The sequence below is a fragment of the Rhinatrema bivittatum genome, chromosome 8 (assembly GCF_901001135.1).
Source record: "Rhinatrema bivittatum chromosome 8, aRhiBiv1.1, whole genome shotgun sequence".
Lineage (NCBI taxonomy): Eukaryota > Metazoa > Chordata > Amphibia > Gymnophiona > Rhinatrematidae > Rhinatrema > Rhinatrema bivittatum.
In genome coordinates, this window is record NC_042622.1 from 174,053,135 (window position 1) to 174,076,711 (window position 23,577).

The 23,577-nt window shown below is 40.5% G+C and overlaps 1 protein-coding gene across 2 annotated transcripts in view; it reads right to left on the reverse strand.

Moving 5' to 3' along the window:
• Positions 1-23,577, reverse strand: part of TRIM37 (tripartite motif containing 37) — a 148,690-nt gene that overhangs the window by 119,568 nt on the left and 5,545 nt on the right. For both annotated transcript variants that reach the window (XM_029611478.1, XM_029611479.1), the window contains exons 3-6: positions 18,786-18,826; positions 17,848-17,964; positions 11,027-11,114; positions 10,442-10,564 (exon numbers count right to left, since the gene is read on the reverse strand). In XM_029611478.1, coding sequence (XP_029467338.1) covers positions 10,442-10,564; positions 11,027-11,114; positions 17,848-17,964; positions 18,786-18,826 — 369 coding nt within the window. The remainder of the gene's footprint in view (positions 1-10,441; positions 10,565-11,026; positions 11,115-17,847; positions 17,965-18,785; positions 18,827-23,577) is intronic.

The window sequence follows — 23,577 nt, forward strand, 5'->3', positions numbered from 1 at the left end:
ACTTCCCCCTACAGGCTCTGTTAAGAGCTCCACTTCCGATCAGAGACAAATTTTAGCAAAAATTAGTGCAGCAAGTCATGGTGGTTGCACATAGTGAAATTGCCCAACATTGGAGATCTCATCAAATTCCAAAATTTGAAGATTTGATCAATGTCATCTTCAACTGTTTTGTTTTTTTTACCATTGTATTTAATAAAAATTGTCAATATATAAAAAAAAAAAACCCGATTAAATTCTCAAATTATGTTTTTACAGGAGACATCAGAAGGACAAGGAGCATAAGAAATTAAAATGTGAGTGGGTGAAGCAATGTTATATTCATCCTTTTCTAATAGAAAGAAAGGTGTTGCCATCCTTATACATAAGCAGTTACCTTTTCAGGTTGAACACGTTCCAAAACTGGCAGATGTGTCATTGCTGTGGGTTCGCTGTACCAGCAAAAGGTTGTCCTATGTAATCTTTACTCACCCAATGTATATTCACATGATTTTTATATAAATCTGGTAGGTAAATTGCTAAATTTCCCAGAATATAAACTGGTAGTTGGGGGTGATTTCAATACCATTCCTGACCAGAAAAGCGACTGCAAACCTGCTAAGGGCCCTGACTGTAAAGATGAGGGACTAGGCATTAACTATATGTGCAAGGAGTTGGACTTGCTGGATATCTGAAGGATTTTACACCCAGGGGAGCAAGATTATACTTTTTATTCTAGATTAGTTTATCTGTTAGTGCCTGAAAGAGGCCACAATAGGTACGATATCCCTTATCTGACCATGTCCCTGTTTCTGTAGGCCTAGACTTGGGAGTTTCCCAGCACTCCCCATTTTCGTGGCGGATGAACCCAGAACTTTATCTGGATGAATTCTTTCATATATACTTAAAAGACAGGTGGGAAGAGTATATTCAGACCAATTCCAAACCCGAAACCGCGGCATCCCTGCTCTGGGAGGCCAGTAAGGCGGTTATATAATTGCATATGTGGCAAGTATAAATAGAATTCGTAACACTGATATTTTACAGTTAACTAAATCTTTGAAATCCGCCCACTCTTAATATATGGCTGACTTGCTTGAGCTATCCAAAAGTAAAGTAGATCAAACTTGTGCTGCTTTAAACCATCTCCTACACCAGAGGGCTGTGAAGTCGCTGTGATTTTTTCCAATATCAGCCTTATGAATTTGGTAATAAGCCTAGTAAGTTATTGGCAAATTTGGTATGTGTCAGAGGTGCGAGATCTTGTATAGTAGGTATTAGAGAAAGTACAGGGAGACAAATTTGTGCTCTCTGATATTACAGAGAGGTTTTTTGGAGTATTAGAGATCTCTATACGCAAAAGGAGATGAATATCGAGGCCCGAGACATTTTTTTTCAAAGAGTTTCCTTGGCCTAAAATTTCTCCGGAGATGGAAGGGAAACAATGTGCTGATTTGTGATGGGGAGATCTTTTCTGTAATCCAGGAGCTGAAGCTAAGGAAAGCAGCAGGGGTTGATGGCCTTAGGACAGAATTTTATAAGATTCTACAATTCCTTGTGCTCCCTGTATTGAATAAGTTTTTCAATGTGCTTCTAACTTCAGGTAAACTGCTTCCTTTGGAAGTAGGGTCTTACCGCCCCATTTCACTGATTAATGTCGATATGAAAATTTTAACTGCAATGTTGGCATACAGAATAAACAAAATTTTCCCCTCAATTGATGCATGCTGATCAAACAGGGTTTGTGAAAGGCCGCCATGGAGTAAAGAACATGCGAAGATTAATTACTGCACTTTGCCAAAATCCTAGTGCTGAAGCGCTTGTTCTTAGCCTAGATGCAGAAAAAGCATTCAACTCTCTTTCATGGGAATTTATGTTTTGGACACTCACACAATAGGTTTATTGGGAAGAATACTTGGGTGGCTGAAGACTATATATAGTAATCCTTGTGCAAGTATTCTCATAAATGGCTCTTTATCGGAGCCCTTTGAATTGCTGTGTGGTGTTCATCAGGGTTGTCCATTCTCCCCCTGTTATTTATTTTAGCAATAGAGCCATTAGCGATATAGTTGAGGGAGATGCAGGGTTCAAAGGGCTTTTAATTGGAAAGCATTTAATAAAAGCTGCCATGTTTGCTGACGACATCTTGCTGCTTGTCGATCAGTCTAGGCAAAGCAGACCCAAAATTATAAGATTATTCTCGCAATTTCACCAAAATAGCAGAATTAAAAATCTATTTTACCAAGTTGGAGGCTTTGGCATTTTATCCAAAATTTGCTGAATCCTGGGTGGGAACCTTCCTTCTCACATGGGCGCAGAATAAAATTAAATATCTGGGAGTGTGGGTTTCTAGAAACTTAAACTCCCTATGACTTGAATATCAGAGAAACATTCATAAATGTGTAGGGGCAGTTGAAGGTATGGCTGTCTCTTCCCTGATTGTTACTGGGCAGATATGAGCTCCTAAAGATGGTGGTGTTTCCAAAAATTTTATATAAACTGCAAATGCTATCATGCTGGCTTATTTTAAGAGACCTTAACCTACCTGAAGCAGTCTTTCTTAACGTTTTTATGGAATGAGAAAGGGCCCAGATAAGTCATACTAAACTCATGTGTAATAAGGAAGAGGGGGAATTGATTTACCAGATTTAAAAAACTATTATGCTGCTTGCCAGCTATGCTTCGTAGGAGAGTAGACTTCCGGCATATTGTAAGTCAGGTTTCATTGACAATATGTTTCCTTGGTCCCCGCTGTATTTGATTCACACCACCAATAGAGAACTGTACAAGTTAATTCATCCTAATGTTCTGTTACAACCTTGTGTGCTTGCATAGCACTGGCTCAGAAAAAGATGGGGACTTCAGCAAAATAGATCACTACTGCTCCAGTTGTTAGGAAATAATTTTTCTCCTGGGTCTGAATATGTTTCAACTTTTCAGGTTTGAGAATCAAGCTACTTATGCAAATGAATGATGTAGATAAAGCAGTTTGTCTCTTCTTCCGATGTGATCCACCAGACATATTAAGTTCCTTCCAGGCAGTTTCTTGCCTGTCTTCAAGTAAGACACTACTTGGGTTCTTTTAAATGGGAGGCCAATACCATTCAGAGCGAGCTCTCTTTTGTTCATGAACTTCAGGACATAGCCTCTCAGCACAACTCCATCTCTGCATGGCATAAAATGTGCAAAAAAAAGCATTTACAGTTACAGTACCTTGCCTCTCGGTGCTTACTGGAGTGCGGCATTGGGAGAGACTGTGACCAAGGACTCTATGTCAAAGTATTTCAAAATGCTCCACTCAGTTGCTACTGACTCAAATCCATGGGAAATGAAATTTAAACTGCTTCATCACGCCTTCATAGATGACATCAGGAGGTATCAAATTAAGTTGGGTCTGTTGCCAGTGTGCATAAAATGCAAATAGACAAATGGTTCTTTAATTGATCGTTTTCTGCAATGCAAAAAATTAGATTTTTTTGAGATGCAGTCTTGACATCTATTCGGCTTGATGATTCCTGAAACCGTCAATGTGCTCCTACTTGAAGACAGCAAAATGCTTGCCAACAGATATAAGGAAGGAGAAACATTTGTTCAGTTGGCTCTGCTGTTGGCCTGCAAATTTATCTTAACCTCTTAGAAAGGAGAGGCTTCTTAAAATGGTGCTGGTGATGCAGATGGAATGGCTGGACATTAAAACGGGCAAGCATAAGGTTACTGAGTCATATCGGGCTGCATGGGAGATGTTTTTTTTTGACCACCTGTCCTCAGACCTCAGGAGTAGACTTTTAAACATGGTGTATTCCACTAAATAGAGTGGAATTCAAAAAGTCTCTTGAGGAGGACGAGTTTTGCTTTGCATTATTGCTGTTTCCATACCTCTATCATTTCATATGTATGCTTTTGTAGAGTGCCTACAGAGCCTCCTGAAATATTTGGTAGCTATATTCCTAGCCTAATTATAAAAAGGTAGGGGGTAGTAGGGATGGAAGGCTGGGAGGCAAGGTGGAGGGGTCTAAAGGTAGAGGGAAAGGGTTTGAATGTAGTATTTTTGGGGTGCAAAATGTGTATGTAAGAAGAAAAATGGAAAGGAAGGGGTGTCGTAGGCTCTATATAAAACTCTTGGAAACTAATTATGTTGATTTATTGAGACAAAGGGTTGAGATGTTATTGGCTTGCATATAATTTTCTGTGCAGTCCTTGTGTATTTATTTTGTTAATGAATTATTTTTGTACATGTTTCTGAGAATTGTTGGATCTCTTACATATACAGTTACCTCTTTCAATAAAGATTTTGAGAAAAAGATATGCTGATATTTAATTTCTTCCTATCCATAATATTTTTGTGTTTGTACATTAACTGTTTAGCTGCTAACTGCTCCTTAAAAACTGCAATGCAAGGATGAAATCTAGGAGTCTGTCTTGACTCAGCTTTGACTTGAGGAAGCAAATAGGACTGGCTGTAAAGGCAGCATTTTATAAATTAAAGATGGTAAGACCATTACGAAATTATAGTTCTGAAAGTGACCTAAAGGTTCTTGTTTTGGGTAAAGTCAACTGTTAGTCTTTATACCTTGGTTTACCTAAAAGTTGGTTAAGGGCTTTAAAATTAGTCCAGAATTCAGTTGCTTGAGTTATTACAGGTGCTAGATATAGAGAAAGTAATTCCACACCACCGAAAGATCTTTACTGGCTGCCAATACAGAAAAGAGTGGAATTTAAAGCATTTACTCTTATTCACAAAACAATATAAATGGCGACGTCCCTCATGGCTTCAAAAGTCTTATGCTGTATCTAGCTGCTCGAGCCTTGCGTGCAACTGATCAAGTTACTCTCCTATGCAGGCCCAATTTTATGGACTTCATTAACAAGTGAGTTGTGAAGGAAAGCAGATTATCTGAATTGAAACAAAATTTAAAGGCAAGGTTTTTCCAGCAAGTTGTGGGTAAACATTTCAGGATAAAGTGCTATCTGTATCGGTTTTATTTTATGCTTCGATGCTTTGTAATTTTATGTAAATTGTGTGTTTGGTATTTTAATGTTTTGTTTTTTGTTTTTAGTGTTTTTATGTTTCTAACCAATTATATTATCCTGTTATCCGTACTGAACAGTCTAACAAGAGTGAAACATAAGAATTTTTCAGTAAAATAAACATATCCCCCAAAAAGCCTTCCTTTGCATGAAATATGAAAGTATCAATAATAGAGGTACACTTGTATGATATTCACAATCAAGTTTACCCTGTGGTTCCAAATTTTCTGCATTTTGTCCTATGTCTGGTAATGATTTTGACAAATGCATTCACCATGAAAAAAAAAATCAAACAGGTGGGTAAATATTTCTTTCTAAACAAAATCTACTTAATCTCATCATCTCATCCTGTCTTGCTATGTATACGAGTCCCAAATTATAACATTTATGGCAATATACTCAAATTGCCTTTTCCTATTCCCTCCTTGAGAGTGTATGTTCCAGAGAATAAAGCTAACTTCTTGCATCAAATCAAGAGCTCCAATGTATTCAGGAAGTCAGACAGCAATATTTCCAAATGTCATAACATTCTACAGCAAATCATACTACCACCAATGCATGAAGAATGTGTTTCAAATTTAGCAATACAGGCAACAATATTAAGACAGTATATTAAAAAGCACTTAAGCAAAAAAACCCAAGTATGAGCTTCCCACACAGAATACCAAATATGCTCAGAAATACTTACTGTTATGCAGTTAAATATCCTCTTTTAAAAAAAAAAAGCAAGCTCATAAGACTCTCAAAGTTCCTGTTAAATGATATACAAAACTATGAAAAAAAATCTGCAGTTTCCTGGGAATACCAAATAGTTCTATACTCTCATGCATAAGGCTATCGGATTGGCAAATTAACCTTAGTTACCAAATATGCAATCACCAAAGTGCCCTCTGCTGGTTGGCAAAGCCCCATATGCAAAGGTTTAAAAATCATATCTAATAGTTGTCCAGAAATTATCTCCCAGTACTTCAGTTATGAATTCCCTCTCATCTATGCCAATGAGGACTGATTACTGTTATGGTAGCAGGATCACCAACTGGTTCCAGATCCTCAGGCCGCCGGCGCACGCAAAGCCCCGGGACGCGCGTAAGTCCCGGGGCGTGTCCGGAGCAGGGAGCGGTCCCGAGTCCCCCGGCACTGCGGCCTGTGCTGGGGGATGCCGGGGCAGCGCACGCAAGTTACGCCTGCTTCAAGCAGGCGTAACTTGCCCAACAAAGGTAAGGGGGGGGGATTTAGGTAGGGCTGGGGTGTGGAATAGATAGGGGAAGGGAGGGGGAAGGTGGGGGGACGCAGAAGGAAAGTTCCCTCCGAGGCCGCTCCAATTTCGGAGCAGCCTCGGAGGGAACGGAGGCAGGCTGCGCGGCTCGGCGCGCACAGGCTGACGATTTTGCGCAGCCTTGCGCGTGCCGACCCCGGATTTTATAAGATACGCGCGTATCTTATAAAATCTGGTGTACTTTTGTTTGCGCCGGTGGCGCGAACAAAAGTACGCGCGCGTATGTTTTTAAAATCTACCTCTAAGGCATTTCCATCACCAGAATTTACCCTAATGGTAGGAGACTTTAACCTACATGTAGATAGAACGTTTTTCGAGACAAATGAAGCAATGGGATGGTCACAATTTGTCACCAACCTTACTCAAAGCAGGACATAACCTAGACTGAATATTTGCCAATTACAATCATTTTCTTATCAATACTTCCCACACTATACTGCCCTGGTCCAACCACCAATTAATAAAGGTAGAAATAACCTTCCTCAACCCAATTCATAAAAATATAAATAATCAAACATTCACCTTCAGAAAAAGAGATAGAAATGGAGGTACTGGCAAATAAACTACTAGATTTTAATCAAGCTAATGCCTCCTCAGCATTCAATTCCTGGGATAAGATAGACAATGAAATAGCTGAAAACCTGAGACCAGTCCAGATGAAAACTATTCTTAAAAAAAAAAAAAAATCAAATACCTCTAAACATAAGAAGCCATGGTACAATGATGAGTTAAAGACGCACTAAACAGACCCTGAGAAAATTTGAGAAACAATGGCGGAAATGCCAGACTGCTGAATCCCTAGGAAAATATAGATCTCTCTTAACAAAATGCCATGCACTAATCAATAAAGCAAAAAAAAAAAAAAGACTACTATGCTAAAACTGATTCATGGGGTAATATTTAATTCCAAATTAAAGGCTAGAGGATGGGAATAAATAAAAAAGCTTGGGAGTAACCTGCATGTAGCGGCAGTTACTACCTTGGGAAGCTTGCTGGGCAGACTAGATGGACCATTTGGGTCTTTTTCTGCCATCATTATTATGTTATATTGCTCTTTGAAGTTGTTAAAAATTTAATCAAGGCCCCGTCATCCTCAATCTCGAGTAACTATTACTTCTCGAAGAATGCTTGCAATGAATGTGCAACCTCTTTTTTGTAGATAAAATCAATAGGTTGAAAATGCAATTCCCCACCTGCTCGCCAACAAAAGAACCTGAAGAAACACATGGTCAGGCTAAATGGACTGCATTCGACAGAGTAACTAAACTTGAAATTAGTCAAATCATTACTAAAATTAACCTTGCTGTTCACCCACATGACCCAATTCCAGCTAGTTTCTTGAAACAAGCACAATTATCACTCAGACAATCACGACCATAATCAATCATTCGCTCTCAGGAGGAGTGGTTCCATATGGAGCAAAGCAAATTGTGATAAAACCAATCCTAAAAAATAAAACTGGTAGAATTGACGATTAGGACAGCTATTGTCCAATATCCAATTTGTCTTTTCTCTCTAAAGTTCGGACAAAGCAGTGTTATCTCAACTGGTAAACCACTTGAAAAACCATGATATTCTATAACCAAACCAATTTGGATTTAGGGAAAAATCACTCAACTGAGACTTTACTCATCTCTTTAATGGACTCTGTCCTACGTAGGTTTGATGATGAAGAATCTTATTTTCTGGTGCTAATTGATTTAACAGCCACCTTCGACACTGTGGACCATATCCTGTTATGCCATCACCTGAAAAAAAAAAAAACTGGAATAGACAGTAATGTTCTCAAATGGTTCTCATCCTAACAGGACATTCCAAGTTAAACTGGGCAACCACATATCCGAGACCTTCCATATTAATGTAAACCGGAGTGAAGGCATCCCGCTATACTTCGGTATATAAAAACCTCGAAATAAATAAATAAATACATACATGTGTACCTCAAGGTTCAGCACTCAGCAACACTATTCAATATTTATATGCTCCCTCTATGTAAATTACTGGCAAACTTAGGAATCACGTTTTTATACACCGACATACAGTTCTACATCCCTTTCGCCAAATCATTTGAAAATATGGCATCTACACTCAACATACATGAAAGCAATACAGCAAGAACTCACAACTTAAACTAACAATAAACAAAAAAAAAAGCTGAAATCATTTGGTTAGGGAGAAATTCTTTTATAGTTCAACCTCCACCTCTAGACCTGGGTAATTTTCACAATTCCCCCTCAGATCAAGTACAGGACATAGGAATTCAGACTGATGAAAAACTCACAATGAAAAAGTACATAAATAAATTAATACAGGCTAGGCCAAACTGCACATATTACATTGGTTGAAACCATTACTAACTTACGAAGACTTCCATACTGTTCCACAAACTCTAATTTTCTCAGACTACTTAATTCCCTATTACTTGGCCTTCCTAAACGTCTATTAAAAGCTTACAGTTATTACAAAATGCCGCAGCAAGACTTTTATTAGGAACAAGGAAATTTGATTACATTACATCCTCACTGATATCACTGAACTGGCTGCCAGTACAATCCTAAATCTATTATGAAGTATTAACATTAATATTTAAAATCAGCCACACCGATAACCTGGTCTGATAGGTATGACACTACAAGCATACACACCACAGCGAACACTAAGATCTCAAAATAAAGGACTATTGACTGGGCCTATATTACGGAATACACATCTGACGCAAATAAGAGATCATGTGTTTTCCATAGCGGGCCCAAAGCTGTGGAATTCTCTACCTTACATGCTACGTTTGATATCAGAAAGAAGGATTCAAAACGCGAGCTGAAAACTTGGTTATTCAAAAATACATATAACCTAACCTAAAAAACATCAGAATGCAGAGACTACAATAACAAAGATAAAAAGCAACAAGAGATTATAAGTATCTTAAGACAATTTAAGAACATAAGAACATAAGAAATTGCCATACTGGGTCAGACCAAGGGTCCATCAAGCCCAGCATCCTGTTTCCAACAGTGGCCAATCCAGGCTACAAGTACCTGGCACGTACCCTAAAACCTACTGATGATTATGTGAAAACTGTTGAAATAGAATTTCTGTACTACTAGCCTGATGCCCTAGACCTTTACTTAATATGTATCAGAACATCAAAGTAGATTTACATAAATATATATTGTGCTGATATACAGTAAGGGGCAGATTTTAAAAACATATGCGCGGGCGTAGATTTGTTCGAGCAACCCAGCGCGAACAAATCTATGCCCGATTTTATAACATGCGCGCTATCGCGCGCATGTTATAAAATCCAGGGTCTGTGCGTGCGGGGGGGGGGGGTGCACAATTGTGCAACCTGCGCGCGCCGAGCAGAGCATCCTGCCTCCGTTCCCTCCGAGGCCGCTCCGAAATCGGAGCGGCCTCGGAGGGAACTTTTTTTCCGCCCCCCCCCCCCCCCCACCTTCCCCTCCCTAACTCAAACCCCAAGCCCTAACTAAATCCCCGCCCCTACCTTTGTTGAGAAAGTTACGCCTGCCCAAGGCAGGCGTAACTCGCGTGCGCTGGCTGGCCAGGCCCCGACACAGGCCGCTGTGTCGGGGCACTCGGCCACGCCCCCGGACCGCCCATTTTTCAAAGCCCCAGGACATACGCGCGTCCCGGGGCTGGTGCACGCCGCCGAGCCTATGCAAGATATGCCTCCCCCTGCGCGCGCCGAGCCTATTTTATGCGCGCAACCCTTTGAAAATCTACCCCTATGAATGTTACTTTTGTAAACAGTTGTGATCTTCATTTGGAACAACGGTATATAAACTACAATCATACACAATTATTTAATTAATAGTTTAGGTAGCCGTTTAGATTATTACAAAGCTTGACAGTAAGACACAGGGAGTGAAAGGACCAGAGTGTTGGATTAAGCATGGGAACAAGTGTTCATTTACCCAGGATGGTAGAAAACCTAAAAAGGAAGACAAGAAAAACCACCTTGGACAAGAAACAATCTCCTACCAGCGGTCAAACTTCTATGACCGAGAACTGGGAAATCTTAACAGTGCAGATGACCAAAACTGGCCAGACAGAATGGGCCTCTTGGTTTACATCTCTCATCGTAGGCCCTAAAGCTGGTGTGAGGTTGGAAATAGTTGCAGGGGAGAGAGGTTGTTTTCTTACCACTTCCTGCACAAGGCTGATTAGTTCCATAAGCCGTCTCCTAAGTTTACCCACTTCTTCGTTGACTTTTGTGACATGCTGCTCGTAAATTTCAGCCAGAGGTTTAAAGGTATGTCCCCCATGCTAAAAGAGAAAATAAATACAGAATGTTTCTATGGGTTACCTTCCCTTTCTCCAGGCCTCGGCTACAGGCACGGGCCAGCGCACAATACATCCAGCTGAAGCATAGCCTCGCAAGCAGGGATAATTCAGTGACATGAATTTTATCAAAAGCTTAAAAGGGAGTCCGCGCAAAATGCACCATCATTTGCCTTGCAGCTCACATTTAGAACTATTTACACCATGCGCTATCACTCCAGGTATCTGTTTGATAACATACCTTGCACCTAGAGCAGTGCATGCGTCAAAAAAAGGGAAACATTTACAAAACCTATTAGTAACTCTTAATACATGCATACCCTGTCTCTTAGGGATTTCTCTGGGTTGCTGGGTATAATTCCAAGATACAGGACTGGGGGTTGGGGGGGGGGGGAGGGGAGAGCATGTTTGTAATATTTCTTATGGAACAGGCAACTTGTGGCTCACCATTCCTCCCCAAAGTGCACATTGGTGGCAGATGCATTTCTTACATGTCCAACAGAACACACTCAGTTTCTCAAGATGGCTTTCACATCTACAAGAACAGGAAAGGGATGTTTAATGCAGTTGCAGCCTTGGCGATCTCTCTGTCTAGCAGGAGTCTTAAGGCCTGTATGTTCATACCATAACTTGGCTGGGATTTCTAATTTAAAAAAAAACCCCTCATGACATTTAACACAAATTCAGTAAATCTTCTATGGGGAGTCATTCTATTCTTAACTCCTTTGTTGTGGCCCCCAATAAGGTCTTATTTTTAGATATTACTGTTCCACTTCCACAAGTTAAGCTGGTCACAAAAAGGCCACAAAATAAGAAAGAATTGTCATAAGGCTCAAACTAAAGGACCAAGTACTTTCTAAATGATCTACTTGCCCTCTCCTCCTGATCCAGCTCTATCAGACTCATCACAAGCCCCCTCAGATAGTGCAGTGAGCACAGACACCTCTGATAACACAGGTTGAAATGTAATAAGAGGCACTTGGCTGTGTGCACGTTAAGGCAAGTTTGCGTGCACAGTTCTATTCTTGATTTAACAAGACGTTTAGTGCATAAAAAAATGTGCAAACAAAATATGAATAAAACTCAGAATCCTTGTGGATAATACTTTGAAATCTTAGGCTCAATGTGCAGTGGCGATGAAAAAGGCAAATAGAATGTTAGGAATTATTTGGAAAGAAACAGAGAATATCATAATGCCTCTGTATAGATCCATGGTGTGACCGCACCTAGGGTACTGTGTGCGGTTCTGGCCGCCCCATCTCAAAAAAGGCATAGCAGACATAGAAAACAGAGAGAAGAGCAACAAAAATGATAAAGGGGGTAAAAAAGCTCTCTAATACAAAAAGGCTGAACAAATTAGAGCTCTTTAGCTTGGAAAAGATGACTGAGAAAGGGATATCACTGAAATTTTTAAAATCATGAATTGGGTCTGTAATTCCTTCACCAAGGTGACTTTAAAAATATGGAATAAATGTAGGTCTGTATCGCCATTATTGCCCCTGGGTATTTATAAGGGTGGCTTTTCGATTGCGACTTTGGGTAGCTTTTTTCAGTCATGGCGTAAATGAGGCTTATGGTGCTGTGGACAATTGATAGATAATTCGACCATAATCCCATTTGGTGTTTTACAACAATACGGGCTGCCCGATAATGAATATTATCACTATCTTCAGATGCATCATTGTCTTCAGGACCCATCTATCAAGGCACATTGTCATCCGAGCATGGACAGATTTTGCAGATCTATGCTTCAAATCCACAGCGACTAAGGGGGGGGGTGTCATATCCAACATATATACCTGGTTGGGGCAGCACTCTACATCTTCTACTTGTCATCAAACTGCGTGGGTACAGGATTTGGGCCTTCAATGGTCTGACAAACAATGGTCGTGATGCTTTACGAATATCACCAAAAGCTCAGTTTCAGCTAACATTGTCGAAACCAATTACAAATTGCTGTATCGCTAGTACCTTACCCCCCTTAAATTAAGAAAAATGTATGCGCACCTTTTCCTCGCGCTGCTATCAAAAACTGCTCGCTGCAAAATCTGAGTTGTATAAATTGGACAACGCTCGACTGCTTCATGCGTTGGAGATTACTAAGCAGGCTTACTATGAGGGAGGGGACAAAGCTGGGAGATTGCTTGCGCGCAGCCTGAAAACTAAGGTGGCCCGCAACAATATATCCAAAATCAAAAATAATCAAGGTACAATTCTGACAGCTTCCAAAGGGATAAGGGAGGCGTTTTCGGACTTTTATGGTCAGCTGTATCGAGCGGATGAACAGATTTGCCAGGACCGCATCTCCCAGTACTTAAGTGAGGTCCAGTTGCCGACTTTGACCTCGGACCAGCAATGTGCACTGGACGCCCCCATTAGAGTAGAGGAAGCCCTAGCAGTTATTAAGACTCTTAAGCCAGGTAAGGCCCCAGGGCTTGATGGTCTGTCGGGTGTTTACTATAAGAAGTGTGCATCCACTATCGTGGGCCCATTGGTGACATTCTTTAATAGCCTCCGAGAGGAAGGCGCTATTTCCCCCCAAGCTAATGTGGCTGGCATTACGGTTATTTCCAAACCGGGGCGGGATCCCACACTTTGCGCCTCATACAGGCCTATCTCCCTAATTAATGTCGACCTAAAAATTTTGGCCCGGATTTTGGCACTTCGGCTTAACCGATATCTCCCTTCCCTTATTCATAATGATCAAGTGGGCTTTGTCCCCCATCGCATGGCAGCGGATAACATCCGTAAAGTGCTGGATTTGATATGGTGGGTTCAGAGAGCAAAGGAGCCTGCCCTTTTGCTTTCATTAGACGCCGAGAAGGCGTTTGACCTGGTCCACTGGCCTTTTTTATTTTCCGCAATGCAAAACATGGCTTTTGGACCCTTTTTTCTCCAGTGGCTCCAGAAGTTATATGCCCACCCTCAGGCGCGGGTTAAAGTGAACAATGGGTATGGGCCAGCCTTTGATATTGGTAGAGGTACCAGACAGGGGTGCCCTCTGTCCCCGTTATTATTTGCCCTCTATTTAGAACCTCTTACTACTAAAATTCGCGAATCTTTGGCAATTAAGGGAGTGGAGCTCGGGGGTCGCAGTTATAAGTTGTCTTTATTTGCAGACGACGTCCTGCTGTGTCTGACTGATCCCCTGTCCTCTCTCCATGGGGTAAAAAAGGAGCTGGATATGTATAGTGCGGTGTCTGGTCTTAGAGTTAACCTCGACAAGTCCGAATTGCTAAATATTAATTTGACCCCGGAAGTTGTGCAACAGATCAAGGAGAGGTTCTCTTTTAAATGGGCTAAATCACACATTAAGTACCTGGGTGTGCGTATCTCCTCTCACTTAACTGACTTATTCCCTTTGAATTATGTACCACTGGCTGATAAAATTGTTACTGACCTGAGTCGATGGAATAGTGGACTATACTCATGGCTTGGCAGAATTGCCATTGTTAAAATGAGTGTTTTGCCAAAATTCCTCTACCTGTTCTCGTCTCTGCCTGTATATATTCCTGCCTCTATCCTTCGTAATTGGCAACGCAAGATATTTGATTTTATCTGGCGCAGGCGTCCCCCTCGACTTCCACGCAGCCTTCTCTTCCTTCCCAAATTGCAGGGTGGTTTGGGCGTTCCTAATTTTACCCGATACTATCAGGCAGCCCAATTGCGCGCCCTTATAGACTTAAATCGGTCTACATCTCCTAAGCAGTGGGTGCAGCTCGAACAGGCTATGGCTGGCCCTATGGCAATCGCTGCAATGCCTTGGCTTCCGCGAGCTGTATGGCGCCCTGTCAATTCTATGCCCTGGGCCCTCGAAACTACACTTCGAATATGGAGCCAGACACGCAAAGTGCTACTTGGGGATTTCCCTTACTGCTACCAGTCGTCCCTGGCCTTTACTGAACAATTTGCGCCTGGAAGAACCTCCCCCCATTTTCGCAGTTGGCGGGAGAAGGGGATTTTTACTATAGGTCACTTCCTCTCACAGGGGTCTCTCATCCCGGGGGACCACATGGCCCTTAAATATAACCTGCCCCCGTTAAACTTTCTCGCTTATAGGCAAATTGCCCACTTCATATGCACATTGCAACGTAATGGTCTGCTCCGACCAGGCAGATCCATACTGGAGTCATATTTTATGCATGGTGATTGTCTTCGGGGTGTCACGTCTAAGCTTTATCAACTTTTTTCCAGCAGGGGGTAGAGCATTGCAACTTTGTTAAGCAATGGGAGGCAGACCTCCGGCTGCAGTGGGGGGCCCGTACCTGGATTGACACCCTACAATTGGCCAGACAATGCTCGATCTCCGCTAAACTACAGGAAAACTGTTATAAGATAATTTACAGGTGGTATCACACCCCGGACAAATTACACAAATTTTATCCTTCTGTGGCGGATACATGCTGGCGCAATTGTGGTGAAGTGGGCACCTATCTGCACATTTGGTGGCATTGTCCTCAGCTGGCTCCCTTATGGTATGCGCTGTTTAATTGGCTCAGTACCTTGCTAGCAATTGATTTTCGCCCAACAGCTCAGGCTGCGTTGTTATTTGCTTTTCCTGATACGATCCCCAAGCGGTATCATCGGGTCTGTGCTCAGGTATTTGTGGCCACGCGTAGTCTTATAGCCGCTCAGTGGAAGTCTGGTTTTGTCCCCTCCCTTCAAGAGGTTAAGAAGAAACTCCATTTATATCACCGATTGGCCTACCTGACGGCCTCCAAACGCCAGCGTATTCCTGCTTTTGTAGCCTCCTGGAAGCCGTTTGTCACCGCCCTAGGCTTGGCCTAGCGTTGTTTGGTCCCTGGTCTATACTTTGGGGCATTGGACCAGGGAGATGGGTGTTGGGATGCTTCCTGTAGGACATGCTTGTTTTGTATATTTTACCTGTGTTTTGTTTGATACTCTGTACCACTTGAGATATTAGATGTTAGTCTCATTTTGCAGATTTCTATGTGCCTTATGGACAACCTATACTTTACTCTGTACTCATTGGAGACTTGTTTATCCTTCATGCTTTTATTAGGATGCTCTGTTTGGAGGGAGGGGGGAGGGGGGGGAATTGGGGTTTGTCTTTCACAGAACTCCCACACGGTTGTGGCTCTCTTGCTCTTTACGAATGTCGTATGTTCTTTGTTTTGCCTATTCTGTTGTGGTGCATTCGTGTTATAAAATGAATAAAAATTGTCAAATTCAAAAAAAATTAAGAAAAATGTACCCGAGCCAGGACTCTCAATGTTGGAGGCACTGTAATCTGGAGGGGTCTCTCTCTTACATGTTTGGTGGAGTTATCCCAAAGTGGTACCATATTGGAGATAGATCGAAGCAACGCTACTTCAAATGTTGGGCGTGCCGATTCCCTTCACACCTACGATTTACCTACTATCATTGGCGCAAGGCACAGCCACCTACAGCACAATCGGTCATTAAAAGGCTATGGAATGTGTATTATTGGTATTATTTACGGGCAGTACAGAATGATAGGGTTTCACATCATGCTAAAATCTGGGAACCGTTCTTAAGATGGGGTAAAGAACTCTAAGGCCCAATAATTATTGCACAGCGGGCTATTGTTTAGCAGTTGGGTGCTTGGATCTCTGCCGTCAGAGGATGCCAGGGGACTTCCTGAAACAGGATAGATCCTAACCGCACTTCATGTTCATTGGAATTATTGTACTGGATTGGATAACCTTACAATGCCTCAGTGGGAGGGAGGGGAGAAAATATACATAGGCAATTTATGTATAATGTAAGAGGATTATTGTCATCCGGCATTGTATGATAATGTTAAGGTTTATTACATACTGGTTCAAGTTGTTATTGCCAATAAAAATGTAATTTAAAAAAAAAAAATCATGAATTGGGTGGAATGGGGACATAAGAAATGCTCATTTACTCTTTCAAACAACACTAGGACTAGAGGAGACTATGAAACTGGCCACCAGCAGATTTAAAACAAGTGGTAGGAAATATTTTTCACTCAGCGCACAATCAAGCTATGGAATTTGTTGCCGGTGGATGTGGTTAAGACAACTAAAGTAGTGGAGTGCAAAAGAGGACTGGACAAATTCCTGAAAGAAAAGTCCATAAACAATTATTAGCCAGCTAAACTTGGGAAAGCCAGAGCTTATCCCTGGGAGTGAAATATAAGAAAGGTCAACTACTGAGTATCTGACAGGTACTTGCAACCTGAATAGACTACTGTCTGAGACAGGATGCTGAGCTCAATGGACCTTGGTCTGACCCAGCACAGCCCTCCATTGAAATCCAAAGTTAATTAAGGCATTAGCTATTACTCCCCAGAGCAAAGAGGTGCACAGCTTAACTCATGTTTTCTTAATCGCTGGAAATTTAACACCTGGTCAGAGGTGGACTAAACTTTCTAGGGCTAGTTCGTGGTGTGGAGGGGTCCTATACTCAGAATTTATGCACAGAGAAAAGCTTTGTCCACAACTTTCATGCAAACAAATCATGTTTTATTTCTACTAAACATATTTTTGTGGGCACATTTCTGGGTTAATGTGCTATTTTTTAAACTTCCAATGCATTACATTTACATTTATTTGGATTTATAAACCACCTAACACTATTAGGCCTAGGCGGTAAACAAAATTACATACATAATGTAATAAAATGAATATACATAAGATAGCATAAAATCACCAACACTAAATGACAAGAATTAAAAAAATGATGTAAAATAAACCTAAACTAACTTGATTAAAAATTTACAAAAAGAATAATGGAATTAGATTACCAATAGCTCACTTGATCGGGAATTTACTTATGCGCTAAGAAAAAAAAAAAATTAAGAAAACGTGCTGAAGTTCAGCGTGCATTTTTTTTTTTTTTAACTTGTGTATCTTTACATTGGGGCCAGAGGCAGCAGTGGCCATCTTTGCTGGTGAAGCAAAATTACTTTAGCAATAGATAATGGTTACTAAACAAATGTCGGTATATAAAAACTGCAAATAAATAAATAAAATAAATAATGCATGCAACCAAAATGTAAAGTCAAACTCATTTCTAGATATCCCCTCTCTGCAGTATTTTAAGTGCATCAGTTACTCCATGTAGAAACTTTTCTTCAAATCAAAGAGAACATAGCTGAGCAAAGATGCAGATTTATGTTGTGGTTTTGTTTTGTTTTTTTTTGTTAAGTACATGCAAGGCCTCACTTTACAATAAGAAAACAAATCACTACAATTTGTTACCCAGCCCAAACTCAGGAATTCAAACCCTATCTTAGACAGCACCGCCTTTCTACATACTTGTCCCTTTCGTTTTCTTCATGCTTGGTCAGGCTGCAAAGCTGAAGCGTATCCAGCTGCTGTGTGACTTCCTCGGCCCAGCGACAGTTTACCAGCTCTCGCAGTTGGAGTGGAGCTCTGCAAACAAGCAAGGGCTCAGTCTGAGTGGGGAATACAAACACTTAATAAAAACATTACTCGTCTTCACAGCACACATGCTGTGAATGGAAACCATCGACCACTGTTCACAACCATCTTGTTGATGGACAGATTGGAGTCACACAGGTTTTAAAAATCTATCAAGAGTAGCTGTATTGAATGAATTTTCCCACAGCAATTCAGAGTCCTCACCTGTTCATACTACAAGGGTAGCTCATATATTTACTTGTAATTCATTTACTAAAATGCCTTTCTCCAACTCTGTGCCCAAGGAAAATGTTTTATTCAAAATGTTACATTACTAGGCTCCACGGGCCAGAGAGCATCACCAGCAGATCCACAGGAGGGTCAGGTTCTCAGGTCCAGTCCACTGAAGCCAGGACCCTCAGGGACACTGCAGCGAGTGAGAAAAAGCCACACACTCCTGTGGAGATTCCTGACTGGAAGCTTCAATTACTTCATACTAATGTATTCCAGAATGAGGAGCTCATTTTCAAAACTCTTTTTTTTTTAATCAGATGGAAGTGTTTATTTGTTCATTATGTTTTGTCTTATTTTGTACACATTGTTTTATGTGTATTTTTAGATCTTTGCAATCTGCCTCGAACTCGTATGCTGTGATGAGTGCGGGCTATACATTTTAACAAACAATCCAGGAAAGCTCGTTCACATGGTGATATTCGGCATATCAGGAGGGCTCAGGAAACTTCACATGCATCTTTTATAACCACCAGTGAAGAAATGTAACCCACTAACTTGTGAATTTCAATCGACTGCGGTAATACCGAAAACAATCTTACCTACAATGGGGGCACTGAGCTCTCTGCTCCGTCAGCCAACGCTGAAGAGAAAACAAGTTAAACATGCTGAGTGGAAAATGAAAGACAAATCTGAGACAATTCACACATTTACAGAAGCCTTGGTAGGTTTGAAGAATTTCCCTGCATTACTTATAGGGGGTGGGAGCCAGGGTTTGTTTAAATTCTAAAAAGCTCTCTCTTTGCTCAAATTCTCAGATTGAAGACTTTGTCCGTGGACCAACAGTTTCCGCCTATTCCATTGGGTTTTCAGCTCAAATCAGAATTGGCCTATGTTGGGCTACAACAAATTGAGTGACTACCTGGGGACTCCCCCCATACCTTCCTTTAATCCAATTACTGCAGCCCCAGCCCTCAGACCGGGGCAGGTGGGGGGTTCTTCACCAGGCTTCATTTCAGAAGCCTCCGATCAGGGTCACTGCAGAATGAATGGAACTCCCCCTCTACCCCAGGGGCTGTGAAAACCATCTCCACAGCACCCCCAGACCCAGCCAAACCGGGAGTGGAACCCCATTCCTCCATCTACCACTGTGCCACAGGAACAAAGTCTTTTTTTTTTTGGAGTAAAATAATTCTTCAAAAGTAGGATGGTTGGGGGAATTCAGTGATAGTGCTCTGAACCCAAGGACTGCAACGTTCAAGCAAAAAAAAACTACATAAAAGGGGTACAAACTCTTTTCAGCCATAAGAAGCAGACAGGGAGTCAAATTCATTAGCTAAAAAGGGGGATTTGTTAGAGAAAATCATGATTCCAGTAAAGAAAGAGTGTGTGTGTACGAGTGTAATATATATGAAACCATTGAGCTACATTCACCTGACCTTTACTAAAGTAATTTAGGACAGTTAGGTGGCAGCTTTCAGCACCAAACAACTTCAGATGATGAGCCATAGCCTTGCTGCCTCGTTCTAATAGTAACCTGTAGTTCAGTGGAATAATTCTGGTCCCCGACAGAAAACAAACAGTCCAATCCAGAGAGAAAATATAAATGTCGTATTTGGATGTAAGAAAATAAGCAAGATGACAATAACTTGCAAACTCCTATGACTGTATGCAAGCATTAAAATTTATATTACGCAATCTCTCAGCAATGCTCTCCATTGAGGGGTACATAGTCATCATAAAATTATATAATACATACAAAAACATACAGAAACTTAACACAGGATATCAAGTCATAAAAAGTTCTCATCAATGCACATTTAAAGGACAACAAGCGACAGACACTAGCTTCAATTAAATCTGAAAAGCTTATTGGAAGAGTAATGATTTAAATCCTTTCTGGAATTTCTTTAAATATGTCTTTTTTCAAATCACCTGGAAGACTGTTCCAAAGTGTTGGGTCAAGGGCAGAAAAGGCCCTTTTCCAAATACTGGATAATCAGCATATTTTTACAGACAGTATAACTAGCATATCTTGTTCTAAAGAATGTAGTGATCTTCGGGGCTTATAGGGGACATTTTGACAAGCTTTAAATACCATCAGGAGGCATTTAAATTTTGCTCTTTGCAATACAGGAAGACAATGGAGGTTTGCTAAAGTAGGAGTATTATGGGCTCTCAGAGAAACTTTTTCCAGCAATCTAGCCATGGAGATTGGATGATTTACAATAGACAGTTTTTTGGAGGGTTGTTTTTTGTTTTGTTTTGGGGTTTGTTTGTTTTTTAAGGTAACCCATTACACACGATATTACAATAATTAAGCATCGAAAGCACCAGGCTCTGGATAACTGATCTAAAATCATTTTTGTCCTAAATATAGCACAGTTGTCATATGACTCCCAACTTAAATGTAAGCCATTTTCAGGACCTTTCTTATCTGGAGTGTCCAATACCACCCCAAGATCCTTCACCTCAGACTGCAGAGGCAGAACCATACCTTCAACATGAATAGCAAGTGCTCTTTCTAGGGGAATATTACAACTCACCCACATCATCTCTGTTTTGTCTATATTTAAATACCATCTTACTGGGGGCCATCCAATCTTGAATCTTCCTCAAATGCATATTTCTCTCATGTGGATCTTTTGTTGTAGAATTCACTGGAAATATTAGCTATCGTCAGCATAAAATTTAAATTTCACTCCCATGGTTCAATAAGCTTTGCCAACAGTTAGATACATATTAAATAGGGGGGCCGACAGAGTCGACCCTTGGGGCACCCCTACTGTTATTCCACTAGACATGAAATGTACGTCCCTCTAGATAAGATTATATACTGTCCCACAGATCCCAAAACCATTAAATCTTTAACAGTATCGCGTGGCAAATGCTGTGGCAAAAATTAAACACACTACAATTGCAGAACCTCCCTTAATTAACTCTAGCAATAAAGATGTTAGTAACATTTCTGTTCTATGATGGGCTCGAAAGCTATATTGGTCTGGGACTAATACGGCATTGTCATCCCTAAAAGTTTAGTGAGACTCGGAAAATTTGAAATTGGCCTATAACTCTGCATATCATCTGGTCACAACTTTCCTTTCTTCAAACTTGTTTTTGCTCTAGCAACCTTAAAGCTCACCTGGTAAATCTCCAGAGCTCAATTACGTATAAATAATGTTTACCAAGGTTTTCCCAAAGACATCTTTTAATACTTGAAGCAGCCAATATAGACAAGGATCTAATGTGCATCCTTTGGAACGAGGTAGAGACCACATCAGAGGTCACTTCTTTTTCTGAAACTGGCTCAAAAGGTGGACAAAATTTGTTGGTCTTCCACAGGTTCTGCCAATAAGCTTCTCTGATCAGTTCCCTGTAAATCATCATTTAAATTTGCTGCCTGGTATTGTTGAACAATCTTTTAAGCAAAAGGTGTTGTGCAATATTCTCCACTTCAACATCTTCAGGCTCATTACATTTAGCCCTAGTACCCACCATAGTCTTTACCATGGTAAAAAGCTCAAGCAGGCGATTCAAAGAGCTAGATAAGGTTCTGACCATATAATCTCTCTTTGCTTGTAGGCAACATATTCTACATTCTTGATTAACTAGCACTATCTTGTCCTTACCATAAGGATTCTTAATCTTTTGCCAATGGCATTCAGCATGCCAAAAAGCCTTGTTTAAACCAAGACGTTCCTTAGTAAACCATGCTGCAAGTCTTCTCATCTTAGACATTTTAAGCAACCCTGTGTCAATCTCATTCATAATACTCTCAATTTGTTGGTTATATACTGTACATAGAATACTTAAATAGACAAGGTCCTAGTGTTTGCTCACTATATATTGCACTATACCACAAAAATTTGATTATTAATTCTTTATTTGAATTCTTTCCTTCATTATTACAAATTTCTTTAATCCTTAATACTATATAATAACCTCATTCCACCACAATACCTAAAAAAACCACACATTCATTCATCCGGATCATACCACATTCATACTCCCTCCAACCCCTTAAAAATTCACACAGTCCTTAATATTACAAATTCAGAGAACCCTTCTAATCCTATTTATATATCACCACTCTCAACACACAGTCATGAACTAATGAGAACTATATTGTTTTTATCAATGTAAGTAAATAAATTTCTTGAATTGATATTTGCAAATATCACCAAACATGTGCACTTTTCTTATATTCTCAAACCACAATAATAGAGATCATATAAATTCTACAAAAGAAGAAATATGAAGTCCAAAAATTTTTTGCTCTTCTTCACAATTTAATGTCAAAGCAATGAGTTCACTTTTCATTTGTCCGTGTACAAAGGATTTATCTTTTTTTGGCTGAAAAAAGCTAAAAAGGAAAATGGACTCCATTTGATACCAAAAAAAGATAAATCCTTTGTGTACACAGACAAAACACTGATAAAAACAATATAGTTGAGATTATTATATAGTATTAAGGATTAAAGAAATTTGTAATAATGAAGCAAAGAATACAAATAAAGAAATAATAATCAAAAAAAAATTTTATGGTATAGTGCAATATATAGTGAGCAAACACTAGGACCTTGTCTAAGTATTCTATGTTAATAGAGAGAGACAGGGATAATCGGTAGTGGGAGATAAGTATAGGTTATATACTGTAACCTTTTTTTTTTTTTTAATTTAGATTTATATTCCGCTTTTTGCACTTTTTCAGCGCTTCAAAGTGGATTACATTCAGGTACTGTAGGTATTTCCCTATCCCCAGAGGGCTTACAATCTAACTCCCTCATTTATCAAAATGCGCCAAGGCGTTTTCGTATGCGTTAATCCCTTAACGCATGCGATAGCACCATATTGTATGGTGCGATGCAAATCCGAAAAAGAGGAGGAATTAGGGGCGGGAATGGGCTGGGTTTACAATTTTGCGAAGTCCTATCGCACGGCTTTAACACGTTTTTTGTAGCGTTAGCTGTGCGATAGCTTACATTACAGGGCGGTAAGATGTAGTGCATTTCGTGATGTCTCCTCAAAAGACCTGTTTTAGTAGGTTTGTAGCACCAGCCTAGCCATCTGGGAAGAGACAGCGAGAGAGCCTAGCCATAATGCCCTCTCCCTAGATAGGTATTTGTATCCCTACGGGAGGCCCACCTAGTAACTCAAGGTGAGGTTTAGGTATTAGTGTAGGGGGTTAGGGGCCACTTCGACATTCAACGTGAGACGTACGAACAGAACAGTGGTCTCTTGTGAAGATTTGATGACCTTCGGAGTCCTATCCTCACTCTGAAGGTCACTTATTGCAAAGTATGAAAAAGTTATTGCAATTTGTGCTAACTTAGCTCTTTGCATAGGTATTAGCGCAAATTGCGATAAACTATTACTATAAAACACGCCCCTTTT